At 42.2% G+C, this 13744-nt stretch overlaps 1 protein-coding gene across 3 annotated transcripts in view; it reads left to right on the forward strand.

Annotated features, from left to right (window-relative positions):
• Positions 1-13744, forward strand: part of PPP1R1C (protein phosphatase 1 regulatory inhibitor subunit 1C) — a 118219-nt gene that overhangs the window by 45836 nt on the left and 58639 nt on the right. For all 3 annotated transcript variants that reach the window (XR_012000346.1, XM_072752102.1, XM_026018400.2), the window contains exons 3-4: positions 7530-7567; positions 9673-9733. Coding sequence is in view for 2 of the 3 variants with exons in the window: in XM_072752102.1 (XP_072608203.1) it covers positions 7530-7567; positions 9673-9733 (99 nt within the window). In the remaining variant the exon portion in view is untranslated. The remainder of the gene's footprint in view (positions 1-7529; positions 7568-9672; positions 9734-13744) is intronic.

Here is a 13744-nt window from a genome sequence, read left to right on the forward strand (position 1 = left end):
TGTTAGCTTGTCACAGTACCTCTGGGCTATTCAGATGTCTCCCTCACTGGTTCTCTGATCAGTGTCACACTCTGGTACTAGGTCATGCACTGACCCCACAGCCTTGCTTAGTTATCTTATTCTAGGCCCTTGCCCAAATAAATACTCATTTTGCCTCACTTAGTCATATCTGTCCACTTGTCATCCGTAAACCAGTACTTATATTTTTATAATAAAATGGAGTATAAAACAACTGTAAAGCTGAGAGAAAATTTCAAAGAAAAAAATTTTAATGTAGAAGGCTGTTTTGTTTTGTTTTCCCCAAACACCTCGGTGGCTCAATTGGTTAAGCGTCTGCCTTTGGCTCAGGTCATGATCTCCAAGTCCTGGGATCAAGTCCTGCATTGGGCTCCCTCCACCTCTCCCCACTGCTCATGCTTTCTCTGTCTCACATACACACACACACACACTCTCTCTCTCTCTCTCAAAGAAATAAAATCTTTACAAAAAATTTTTAAAGTATTTTTTCCACATCATTTATCAATTTTGGTATGCTTTGCATACATTGCCTTGAGTATGAGTCCAGAACACATTTTACTGCAATTTCAACCAGATTGTATTATAGCAGTCAAATATTTTTCTCTTGGCTAACTTTAAAAAGAAGAGAATCAAAAACATTCTCTCTGAATGTTCGGAGAAGCTTCCCAAGGAGAAGGAAGTACATTCTGATTTTAAACAAAAACAAAACCACAACTAAGCCTTTCATAATCCAGCAACACACACAGGTTGGATGTAAAAATAACCTATCCTTATCTGAATACTTTAAATTTTACTGAGGGATTTGATGAGAAAAGATGAAGAATTCCCTTCCAACACTAGCTCAACAGGATAGAAAAAGAAATGGGAAAAAGAGCATGTGCGTGAATGAGACTTATTCTACAATTTTCTGTGCTCAATTTGCTATTACTGTTCCTAAGAAAAAGGAATAATAACGTAAGACGCTGGCTAGTGTGTAAACTCTGTGCTAACTGCTGCCTTTACTCTCTTGTTAGTAGATTAGTAGAAGAGGTGAAAAATCAACTTCTAGTAATATTTACTATGGCAGCTGGAATATTGTGGTTTAATGAGGGACTTTTTCAGTGCAGAACTATCCAGGGAAAAGTGGTAATGTTCATAAGAGCTAGTCTGGTTTTTCTTGGTAACTAAATATCATTACCACAATGAGTTGCAGTATTTCCAGTGATGGACATTTTTAAAAAGTAAAAAGAAAAATCAGCCAAGAGATTATTATTTTGTCATCACGCCTTGTAAACTTACATGACCTCTATTTTTCAATTCAGACTTTGCTGTGAAGGCATATGGAATTCTTATAGATACATCAGATGAGTCTCACTGCCTCAGAAGACATGTAAAAATATTTTTTAATAAAAAAATTTGACTAGCATATAGAAGTGAATGTTGACAGACAAATAATGACCTTTCCATATCTATTTCCACTCTTCAAATATATTTAAGCCATCTGGTTTTGGATATAAAAAATGTATGTGAAATAGTTCAGGTTTGGTGAAGATGGATGGTCAATATTTCATAAAACTTTAAAAATGTAATAATACAATGATTCATACTATGTATTTTTAAAACTATAATGCATCAATTATAGATTGATGTTTTTTAATGATAAATTTGGTAGAAAAAGTATTAAGTGACACTATAACAAATATTTTAGCAAAATATATTAAAATTTTACTTTTTTTTTGGTTCGAGGTAATCCAGGAAGTTAGTCTGGTCTCTTTCAGGATTTACTTTAAGGGATGATTTTGAGTAATTCTAGTTTAAGTATAAAGGTGTCAATGACCTCTGCCTTTAGAAGGATCTGTCTGCAGAAGCACTATCTTAGATTGCTTAGTATGGAATAGAGGTAATATTTCTTCCAGTTATTAATAAAAGTCATGGAAAGTGCTGTAAGTTAATGGATCACTTTATTACACATACAATGAAACATTTAATTGATAGGAAATTAAGAACCCTGAGTCCATTTTCACCCACATATTCAGTGCAGATATTTGTTAATGTAACGTAGACAGTCACATAAACCTACACAGTCAAATAAAGCTACAAATCAAAAAGCTTGGTGGTGTCACGGTATGATGACCAACTAGAATATGAAGGTTCTATACGCAAGGTTTTTCCGGATTTTAGAATTCTTTTCACTTGACTTTATAGCCCTCTTCCTAAGTGGAGAAGTACGTACTAGTTAGAATACGAAGTAACAATTTTAAGTGTCCCTATAAGGAGACAATCCAACAGAAACCTCAATGTGGATGGCAAAGAGACACATAAAAGAGGCCATTCCAGTGTACATTCCTGAACCTTCCTTTGGTAGAGACAACAGGGATGAGAGAATCTGATTTTTCTTAATCTTATTCCAACAAAGTCGCAGGCAACTAACAGATTAAAGCATAGTTTTTATGGCGACGGCTACAAAGAAGAAAAGCTTTGGAAACGGAATCTATCACATTGCACTTAAATGATGGAGTGTACACACTGGATCAAGTGAGTAAGACTCACGGACCACGAAAGCAATTCAAAATTCGTATCTAAAAAAAAAAAAATTGTATCTATAATTAAAGTTCTGCATATGCTTTAAGTTTCTGGCTCCATGCGAAATTGGTCAGATGAAATAAGAATTAGTGAAAACAAACCTATAGCCTTTGCCATAGAAAGAAAAGGATATTGGAAAATCTCAATTTCCTTCCTCCCATTTGAGCAGGCATATTTGGCTCTAGCCGGGTCTGTGTAGTTATGTGTAGATAATGCCAAAGGAATGCCTTGATAAATAAAATAATCTAGGTGGGGTGTGTGTGTGAGAGAGACACTTGTCATCACACACAATAGTGGTGGTTTCGTGAAATTCAATCCTATTGTAGTGAATTCCATTGGACTGGATGACGACTGGCCTCACTACTTTGCCCAGGGACACTCCCACATCAATAAAACAAATGTGAGATCATTGCAACAATACAGCAGAATGTTGCTTCGCTGCTTCAACCTGCAATTTTGTAAATTGACGGAAGGAAATTATCTACCATATTTTAGGATTAGTTATTTGTTTTTGTCTTTTGGTGTGAAATGACTGAAATCATCTACCATATTTTAGGATTAGTTATTTGTTTTTGCCTTTTGGTGTGAAATGACTGAAATCACAAAATATGCAGTTTTTCTTATCATGTGCTAATATTTTCAGTAAAGTAAAATGATCATTTGATCATATAATTAATGCGTAATTATAATTTTCATCAGGAGACTAAAATAGACGATATTTCTGTCAACTAATGAGAACAAGTCCCAAATGAGTGAAGTGGGAAAAAACCATATGTTTGAATTCTAAACAAAAAGTAATTTATGTTTCTTTTTTTGAAACTCCCCAAAAGTTCATAATAGAAAAGCAATATAAGCTATTTTGGAATCATGCAAAACAGGCTTATACTATAGAATACAATTCTATATTTTTTAAAAAAGACTTATCTGGCTAACCTAATCAGTTCAAGAAAAATACTAATAAGAAAAACTAACCAAGAAGAATAAAAGCCTTTTTTCATTGAATTATGCAACGAGTAACGTCCACACAGTTGCCCTAGAAAGACACTCTTTTAGAGTGTGTTACACAGACAGTTAAAAAGCACAAAGGTGAATGACTGGACACCATTTTGCTCTTAAAACAATAGGTTCTGAGTCCTGGGCTGAATTCTCAACTCCTAAGGTATAAATAAAATATTAAGAAACAGTAGGGGCCGGGGCAGCTGGGTGGCACATTGGGTAGGCCTTTGACTCTTGGTTTCAGTTCAGATCATGATCTCAGGGTGCGAGATGGAGCCCAGAGTGGGCTCCCTGCTCAGGGTGGAGTGAGCTTGAGTTTCTCTCTCCCTAAAATAAATAAATAGATCTTTAAAACAATCAAAACAAAACATTGGCATTTAACGATCCAGTGGGTCACAAAGAGGCACTGTTAAAGTGGATCATAGCTGATATTTACTTAAAAGACAGCAAAGATTTTGCATTGATAGAACTGCTTCATCCACTGTACTCACAGCCGTCTGATAATGACCCATATAATATACTTCCAGCGATTTTATCAAATAACTGTGATTGCTGTCCCCAGCCAGTAGCTCCTGTCTGCCTACCCCTGTACAAGCCACGGGTCAATTCATTATTAGGTTCCATAACTTCCAAATATTGCTGATCAGGATACAAGTTCAGCATAAATAATAGTGTCGAATACTAGTGATTCTAACTGCTTGTCTATTTTTTAATTTTCATTTTTAAAGTTTATTTTATTTCATGTATTTATGTTGTGCTGCTGCTTGTCCGTTTTGGTCTCTTACTGTATGAAACGCCAATGTTCTGTACTGTGGACTTACCTAGAAATTTTACTACATACCTGTGTTTCTATAGATCCACATGGTACATATAGTTTTTCATTATAAAAGTAATGCCTGCTCACTAGAAGAATACACATGCATTTTTCTATCATCTCTCTCCAGATAGTTCATCTATACTTTATGCGATAAAAAATACCATACCTAGAGTTTTGAAGTCCTTTTAATTTGCATACGGTGTTTTCACATCCACAAGTGCAGACCTCGATCACTGTCCTTCCAGTTACTCTGCTGAACTCCTCCTTCAGTTTTTGGGCCATGAGCTCACGCTCTCCGCTTCGGCCCCTAAGTTAGGCGGTAGGGAGACCCCACCGGGCGGCTGCGAGGGGGAGGGGGCGGGTATGCCCTCAGCCTCTTCCCCCTGCCCCGGCCTCCTCCTAACCCCCAGGGCCCACGCCCCGCCCCTCTCCCTCAACTAGGAGCCCTCCCCTGCCTCTGTCCCACACCTGGGGACCCTCCCCCGCCCCTCTCCCTCACCTAGGAGCCCTCCCCGGCTCCCTCCCTCACCTGGGGGCCCACCCCCTCCCTCACCTGGGGACCCTCCCTGCCCTCTCCCTCACCTGGGGCCCTCCCCCACTTCCCTCCTTCACCTGGGGGCCCTCCCCTGCCCCTCTCTCTGACCTGGGGGCCCCACCCCCTCCCTCACCGGGGCCCAACCCCTCTCCCTCACCCTGGGGCCCCGGCCCCTCCCTCACCTGGGGGCCCTGGTCCCTCCCTCACCTGGGACCCCTCCCCACCCTCTCCCTCACCTGGGGGCCCACCCCGCCCCCTCCCTCCCCTGTGGGCCCTCCCCGCCCCCTCCCTCATCTGGGGCCAGCCTCGCCCCCTCTCTCCCCGCCCTGTCCCTCCCCTGCGGCCCGCCCTGCCTCCGCCCTCCCCTGGGGCCCTCCCTGCCCTCTCCCTACCCTGGGGACCTTCCCCCACTTCCCTCCCTCACCTGGGGGCCCCACCCCCTCCTTCACCTGGGGGCCCTCCCCTGCCCCTCTCTCACCTGGGGGCCCCACCCCCTCTCTCACCGGGGCCCTCCCCGCCCCCTCCCTCCCCCGGGGACCCCATGCGGGGTTGGCCGCAGTGGACCGGCCGCCGGGTAGCGCGAAGCTGGGGGCGACTCCGGGGCAGCGCTCGGGCCCCGACGCCCCCACAAGTGCATCGGGTAGGACCTGCTGCTAATTGGGGATGTGGAGCCGGAACCGCGGGCGGGAAGGGGCGGGGTCGCCTACCGGGACGAGCAGGGGCTGGGGCGGGGCTCGGGGCTGGGGGGCACGGGGCGAGCTGCGAGACCCGCGCGGGCGGACAGGGGGCCCCGCAGGAGCCCGCCCGGCCCGAGCACGCGCCCCCACCTGCAGGCCTCGGCGGCCTCGAGGTCCCCCCCCCCCCCCCCCCCGTGCAGGGCCCGCGCTCGGGCACGTTCCTCTGCGCGTGAAGGTGGAGCCAAATGCAGGAGCGGCCCCGACCCGCGGCTCTTCTCTTGCCCCCGAAGGCCTCCCCTGGGCGCAGCTCGCTCTCCCGCCGCCCGGAATCCGCTCCGGGGGCTCGGACCCGCCCCGCTGCGCGGAGACGCAGGACGAGGGCAGGAGGGTCGCGGTCACCTGCTGCGGGAAGCCCGGCCCCGGCCCCGGCCCCGCCCCCGCCCCCGCCCCTGCCCGGGCCGTGCATCCTGGGACCCGCCCACGGCCGCCCCACAGGGCCGCAGGCTTCCCTGGGCCGCGGGGACACCGGGCCGCGAACGTTCTAAAAGGCGGGGGACGAAGGAGGTCGGGGCCTGCACGGCTGCATGTGCGGGAGGATTGAAGCCAGGTGGCTTTGGGACTGCAGGTAGCTCGGGGTTTGCAGCCTTGAGCACCTGCCTTCCCCCTGCTCCTGCCGGGCGGGAGCCCTCCCCCACCACCTCCAGTACCGATGCTGGTGCTGCCGTCGGCCCTGCACGTGGCGCTCAGGGGCTCGCACAGCTGGCTGCAGTCTGGTTGCAGAAAACAGTCTCCAAGTCCATTTTTTATTTTATTTTTTTAAGCAGGCTCTATGTCTAGGCTGAAGCCCCAGCTGGGGCTTGAGCTCCCAACCCGGAGATTAAGACCAGAAGTGGGACCATTAACCGTCTAAGCCACACATGTGCCCCTCCAAGTCTCATTTTCTTGAAACTTGGAGAAACCCAGCCCCTGCAGTACAGATGAGAGAGGGACAGATTTTTAAAGGAAGTCAAATACATGTGTAAATATATTAAAAAAAAAAAAAATCAGGATCCAAGGAAAGTAAGTGAGGGAGGAAAGAAACTCAGCCCTGCAGGCCCTGCTTGTGTCGAAGGGCAGCATGTGAGCAGCTCTTCCTCCCCCAGGCAGGGTACATGTTTCCCTTGCTTTGTCATAAGGAAGATTTCTGACAGGGTAACTGATTCTTTCCAGAGACATATAGAAAAAGGGCTTCTCAGAGTCTGAGTGACTGAGCGGAATGGAAAAGGAGCTTTGTTCAGCTTAGTGGAAAACTTGAGGAAATCTGACAAGCTGCAGTGAGTAGATTGGCAGCAAGATCCACAGAGGAGATTGTTTTACGCCTTAACACTGCGAGGTTGGTGGCACCAACAGTTGGTTCAAGGGCCATTTCCCTGGTTCCTTTCTGGATTACTGGAAGGAGGGCAATTTGAAATTTCAAAAGGGATGCCTTTCCTTTTTTTTTTTTTTTTTTTCTTTTTATCTGCCTTTTTTTTTTTTTTTTTTAAAGCTTAGGGAAAAGGCTATCTCAGAAGAAAACCATCTTCTGTCCCCCTTTCTCTAAGCCACAGATGTCATATAAGCACAAGGTGGAGCATCCGGGTGGCTCAGTTCGTTAAGCATCTGCCTCTGGCTCAGGTCATCTTCAGCTCAGGTCATGATCCCAGGGTCCTGGGACTGGGCCCCACATTGGGCTCCTTACAAAGCAGGAAGCCTGCTTCTCTCTCTTCCTGCCGTTCCCCCTGCTTATGCATGCTCTCTCTCTCTCTGTCAAATAAGTAAATAAAATCTTTAAAAAGAAACACGAGGCAGTTATTAAATTATTTTTATCAAATTGTTGCAAATGTTAATATGCATATTATAAAGATGAAACCCATTTTCTAACGAATTATATCCACTTCTCTTGCAGAAATAGATGACAAGAGGGTGACCAACACACAAGCTGAAGTAAGTTTTCTTATATTTTGTATAAATAGGTGTTCATTAAAAATTAATTACAAACACGATTAGTTAGGTATAATATTTTATAAAAATATGTCATGTAAAAACTGGTTTGCTTTTCCTGAGTAAAGAAACAACGAAATGGGGTCATTAGATCTCTGCCCCTATGGTACTTTGGTTGTCAACCTACGAAATGCCAACCCCTGAAAAAACTGGTAGGATAAACCATTGCTTTTAGTGGCAAGATATGGTATTGATATGTCCAACTTAGTGACTAGCTGTTTATGACCAACTACAGACAGGGCCAGCCAAAGTCGGATCCTGGAGCAAGAAGCTGGGGAGCGGGCATCCCTGGAAGGGTCTGCTGGTCTGTGAAGCCACGAGCAGACCCCGAGGCCAGAGGTTCACATACGCATGTAGGAGTTCAGAGGAGAGTTCCTATGGAAAATAGGAACCAGGGGAGGCTAGGGCAGCTGACAATGTAGGATAAATTGAATACAAGGACATAAGTAAACTCATGCTCAGGAATAGAACAATTATCACGTAGTGTGCAGACATATTAGCCAATTCCCATGGCTGCATTAATCATAGAGCAATACCCAGAGGAAAATGTAGAGAGAACAAAATACCGAATAGTATCTCTTTGAGACTTTTCTAAAACTTTAATGAGATTGTGTATTTGAAATACTTTGACAACAGAACTCATACATATAAAGCAGTTTTTATTGCTTAGTAAGTTTTACTACATGTTGCTAAACAAACTTTCCTGTAGGATTAATTTTCTACTTGATCTTTGAATGTATATATGGAAATATACAAGAAATCCCAAAATGATTGCTTCTTGAAATCAACCAGATGAGACTGCATACAGTAAGGGAACGCCAGAAATATCAACCATCCACATGTTTAACATAATAAACTGGTGGTACTAAGACCTTCTATTCTGAAGAAATCTGCTCATACCATTTGTTTGGTTGATACGGATTTGACAACTCTTTGGTTGAAATTTTTTTTTTTTTTACTTTTTAATATATTGTTTTTGCATCAAGCAAATGTCTATATCTTGATGATACCTTTGAAGGCAAATAAGCTTTAGTATGTACAAGGAAAGATACCTTAAATTCTATTTACCGTCATTGAAACAGCTTCTAGTTTTTCAGACTCTGTATATTCTTTCCAATACACCTAGAAAAATTCCCAAAGCATAGAATAATTCCCCAAAAGTGTCTTGTAACTATTCATACCTGACCTTGTCAAAGTAAAAATAATTGCTCTAGATACTAAAACTCATTGACGAAGACCCCTACCTTTGCCACATTGAAATATAAATCAACACACGATTAAAAAGGAATCTTTGACATAATCTGATTGGGGTATAGATGGTGTATATGTATTTTATCATAATAAATAATATATGTATCACATATATATGAATAGTTTGTTGTTTTGGCCTCTAAATATGTTTCTGTGTTGCAATTTTTGTAATTTTTAATGCAAACATTCTCTCTTCGGTAAGAAGAGAGTCTTATTGGTCTCGTGTGCATAGGTAAGAGTGTTATGCAGCAGCTTGGTTAGGAAAGGACTTATTTATCTTTTGAAAAAAGAAGAGAATATCATCTCCACATTGTAATTCCAAGTAAATGGGGAAGATAGACTGAACATGTCAATTCCAGAAGTTTACAAACTGGTATCACTTACTGAAGACCCTCATTATCTATGCAGAACCAATCAAAAATCCTTTGAGCAGGTATAGTTATCCCATGGACATAGCTTTTGGAGTACACTTTGTTCTGGCACTTACGATTTTTCTCTCAAACAAAAGGGATTGGTGTCTCTTTCTTTTTTCTTTTAAAAATAAATGAATGCTATGAAGTGAGTAAAAGAGTAATTTCAAGACTGCAAGGGATGAAGGGTTTTCTGATAAAGTAGCTTTATATATCTCTTAAAACAGTGCTATCAGCGAACATGTGTATAATTTCTCGTTGATTTGAGTTGTATTTCATAACAAAGGGGAATCAGAAAGCTCTTTGAAATGTGGCACAAAGCTTATCTCCCTCATAGGGCTAATTTTTATTCAAATAAGACTTTTCCTCTTTTCTCTTTGTCCACAGTCACAAAATGCATCCCCGAAGCAAAGGAAGCAGAGCGTGTACACACCACCGGCCATGAAAGGTACTGTTCAGGTACTGACTATGCCGGGTTGCTGTGAACGTTGAGTTCACGGCTGGCAGGCTGTCTGTTTGCAAGGACCATAAGCTTGATCTAGTCTCAGCTCTACAGCTTGATCATGTGACTTTCAATAAGCTACTTTATCCACTGAAAGCTTAGTTTCATCAAGAATAAAATAGGTAGCTGAAGAAGGAATAACTAGAAATGTCTCAGAAATTCAGTCTGGAAATTCTCATTTTTCCAAAATAATGACAGAGATTTTTCTTTTACCCTTCCTCACATATTTTCTTTGAAGAGATCTTTCCAGAATCCCTAATTACTCTTGCCAGTGTTGCCAGACGATTGCCTTTTTTTTTTTTCTTGGCTTATGCAAAGTAGAGTAACTTGAATTTGGGGCAAATTTAATGTAAACTGTTGCCTCATTGCCTTGTATCAAGAGTAGCTCTAAGAAACCCAATCAAACAGCTATTCGCTGTACATGTAACAGCTGTTCAAATAACAACTAGAAATGCTAGCTCAGATCCTGGCATTTTCCCAAATTTCTCCCCCAAAACTGGAACTGGGAAAAGAACATCTAAGTGTGTCGGAATTCTGACTGACACCAGTTCCAGGGAAGGCTTCTTCTATTATTTTTTAAATTTTTTTTTATTTTTTAAAGATGTCATTTATTTACTCATGAGAGACACAGAGAGAGAGAGAGGCAGAGACACAGGCAGAGGGGGATACAGGCTCCCTGGGGGGAGCCCGATGCGGGACTCGATCCCAGGACCCCCCGGGATCATGACCTGAGCCAAAGGCAGACGCTCAAGCACTAAGCCACCCCTGTGCCCTACTTCTTTTATTTCTCACACAGAAATGTTCCTGACATGAGGCAGAGTGTGCTCTGTCCAGTAGCTCCTACTCCAGCCTGTCACTTGGGCTGTTGGCCCAGTGGCTCATCAAGCTCAGTTTCAACTACAAGAGAGGCCAGCTGAGCAGCTTCCTCTGGAGTCTGGAGAAATGTCTAAATTGGGAGTGAAATTTTCCACTCTGTATTCTCTCTAGATTTGAGGCTTTTTTTCAGGAAGGTGGAATATAAATGGACACATTAATAACTACTCTCAGTAAACTTCCTTCCTGTGCAGCTATAAAACACCATGTTTGTTTGTTTGTAAGACTGCAGTAAATAACACAATCACCAGTATTGTACTTTATTCCAGGGTAATTATTGAGACTATCAGGCTTCCCTCTCCTGAAAGATAAATATAATCATTTGAAGATATAGTTCCTATTGTAAGTCATCTTGTAATTTTAAGACACATCACTTTTGGCATGAATGGGCAACAGTAAAAGATATATGTTCACTATTTAATGATTTCCTCTGTTCTATTTTGGGATGGCTTAACTAAATAAAGAAATACTGTTCTCATATCCTCAGAGAATAATAATATTATTTTTAAAGGAAATTCTTAAAATCGAAGTCCCAGGAGCTTTCATTATATTTAGCTCTCAAATATCATAAGAATGTGGGATCCTAACATTTAGGGAAGTTAGTCATATTGCACATTTTCACATGTGACCTTACTACCGTCAGTCCCTCCAAGATGAACATTCAGTGACAGTCATAGTGGTCCTGGGTTAAAGGCTTGGGAAAGCATAGTAATTCTTTCAAGAGGCTACCAGGCAGTTATTACAAGCTACTTAGGCCCTCTTGATAACCAATAAATACCTAGGTAAGTCTCCTGCTTCTGATAAAAAAAAAAAAAAGAAAAAAAGGAAGAGAGAGAGAAAGCTAAATCCACATGTTTTATTCAGGCTACCTGTCCCCAAGAGCTAGAAATGAATATTTCAAGACAAAATTAAGCTATGGTAACATATGGTGCATTGTGAGCATATTAAGAAGCTTCAATCATAAGAAAGAGGAATTAGCAAAGGAAATGTTATTGAGATGCTAAATACGATAATACAATTGCTCTGAAATGTGTAGTTCTTCAAATTGCAGTGGAGCATCATTATATGTTATTGAGTATAAAAAAAAAAGTTTGCTGGGAGAGCAAAGCAGAAACAGATGTGATTAATAGTTCTAAAAAAACTACTCTGACAAAAAGGCCAACCAGGATTTCATGAAGGACCCAGTAAATAACTGGTTAGTAAAACAAAACAAAGCAAAATAAACAAAACAAAAAACAAACTGGCCAAACTCCTTGCTTCCCCCTTCCTTTGCTGCTTTCAGGAGTTACCAGGTACAGAGGCCAAGGTGGCAGGAGGGCAGGATGCTACACCCCACCTATTTCTGTTTCATTTAACGCATGGACAGATTAGTCTCCTGTCTCCTAAGTGCATTTGGTTTTTCTCTTTCACTAACAGTGGTGCTTATGTCTCCACCAAGTTTCAGGAAACAGAGACCTGTCCAGGTCTACTTATCCAAATGCTTCTGTTGTTCTAGTTTTAATTTTCCCCACTTCCCTCCCCTATGGTCAAAGAGAAAAATATGATTTGGTAAATTATTTACCATCCAGAATAGTGTATCAGTTAGGCTGGATTCTGAAGAAAGATCATCTCAAGGACCACTGGAATTATCGGGTGGTTGCCTTTTAGGGCCTTGTACCTGGATCAATTAGTTATGGCCAAGACAACAACATCGTATGGTACGTGACATGTAATGTTACATTGTCCATGACAATGTAAATGGAAGAATCTGTATATGGCTCTCTTTTTTCAGCGATATTTCATGGTTTGTCCACACATTTACTCTTAGAACGTAATAAACAGATTTAGTACTTGGTCTGCCTTTTTATTCATAACATTATAGGCATCCAATGTGTTCAAGGAGGTTACAGGTTAAATAGGGCAACTAGCCAGTGATGACTGAATTTTTTCCAATGCATCTAACCTTGGGGTACCATATTGGCGATGTTCTCTTGAGGATTCCAGCATATTAGGCCTAGGGTGGAGCCAGATAATCAAAATCTCCAAGTGATTCTGCTATAGTAAGTCTAAAGATTGACCAGATTCAAATATCCAATCACCTACTTAACATGTCTCATGGAGATCAAAGAGATAATGAGATCAAAATTAGTATGTTCAAGACTGACCTTGGAATCTTCTCAACACCAAATCAGTTTGTCTTGCACTGTTTCCCTTCTCAGCAAGTGGAATATCTATCTGCCTACCTGTGTATTGCTGAGTTCTGAGAGCTTCCAGGGGCCCCTCCTTCTCTTTCAGTCTCTTCAATAGTAGAACACTAGTTCATGGGTTTCACCCCATTAGCCCTCTTATGTTTTCCACTTTCTCTCTTATCTTCGATGTCACCACCATATTTCAAGTCAATCACAATCATCTCTTTGCCAGGATATACAGGCATACCTCAGAGGTATTCTAAACCACTGCAATAAAGCAAATCAAATGAATTTTTTAGTTTCTTATAAAAGCTGTTTATACTATACTGTGGTCTATTAAGTGTGCAATAAGCATTATGTCTAAAAAAATAATGTATACACTTTCATTTAAAAATACTTTGTTGCTAAAAAATGCTAGCCATCATCTGAGTTTCCAGCATGCCATAATCTTTTACTGGTGGAGGGTCTTGCCTCCATATTGATGGCTGCTGACTGATCAGGGTGGTAGTTGCCCAAGGCTGGGGTGGCTATGGCAATTACTTTTTGTTTTTCTTTCAGATTTTTACTTATTTATTTTAGAGAGAGGAGAGTGCAAGTGAGTGCAAGCAGGAAGAGGGGCAGAGGGAGAGGGAGAAAGAGAATCTTGAGCAGACTCCCTGCTGAGCATGGAGGGCATCCTGGGGGCTTGATCTCATGACCCTGAGATCATGACCTGAGCTGAAATCAAGAGTCAGATGCTTAACTGATTGAGCTACCCAGGAGCCCCTGTGGCAATTTCTTAAAATAAGATGACAATGAAGTTTGTCACATCAATGGTCTCCCTTTCACAAATGATTTCTCTGTAGCATGTGAGGCTGTTTGAAAGCATGTTACCCACAATAGAACTACTTTCAACCTTGAAGTCAATCTTTCCAAA

The sequence above is a fragment of the Vulpes vulpes genome, chromosome 3, assembly GCF_048418805.1.
Source record: "Vulpes vulpes isolate BD-2025 chromosome 3, VulVul3, whole genome shotgun sequence".
Lineage (NCBI taxonomy): Eukaryota > Metazoa > Chordata > Mammalia > Carnivora > Canidae > Vulpes > Vulpes vulpes.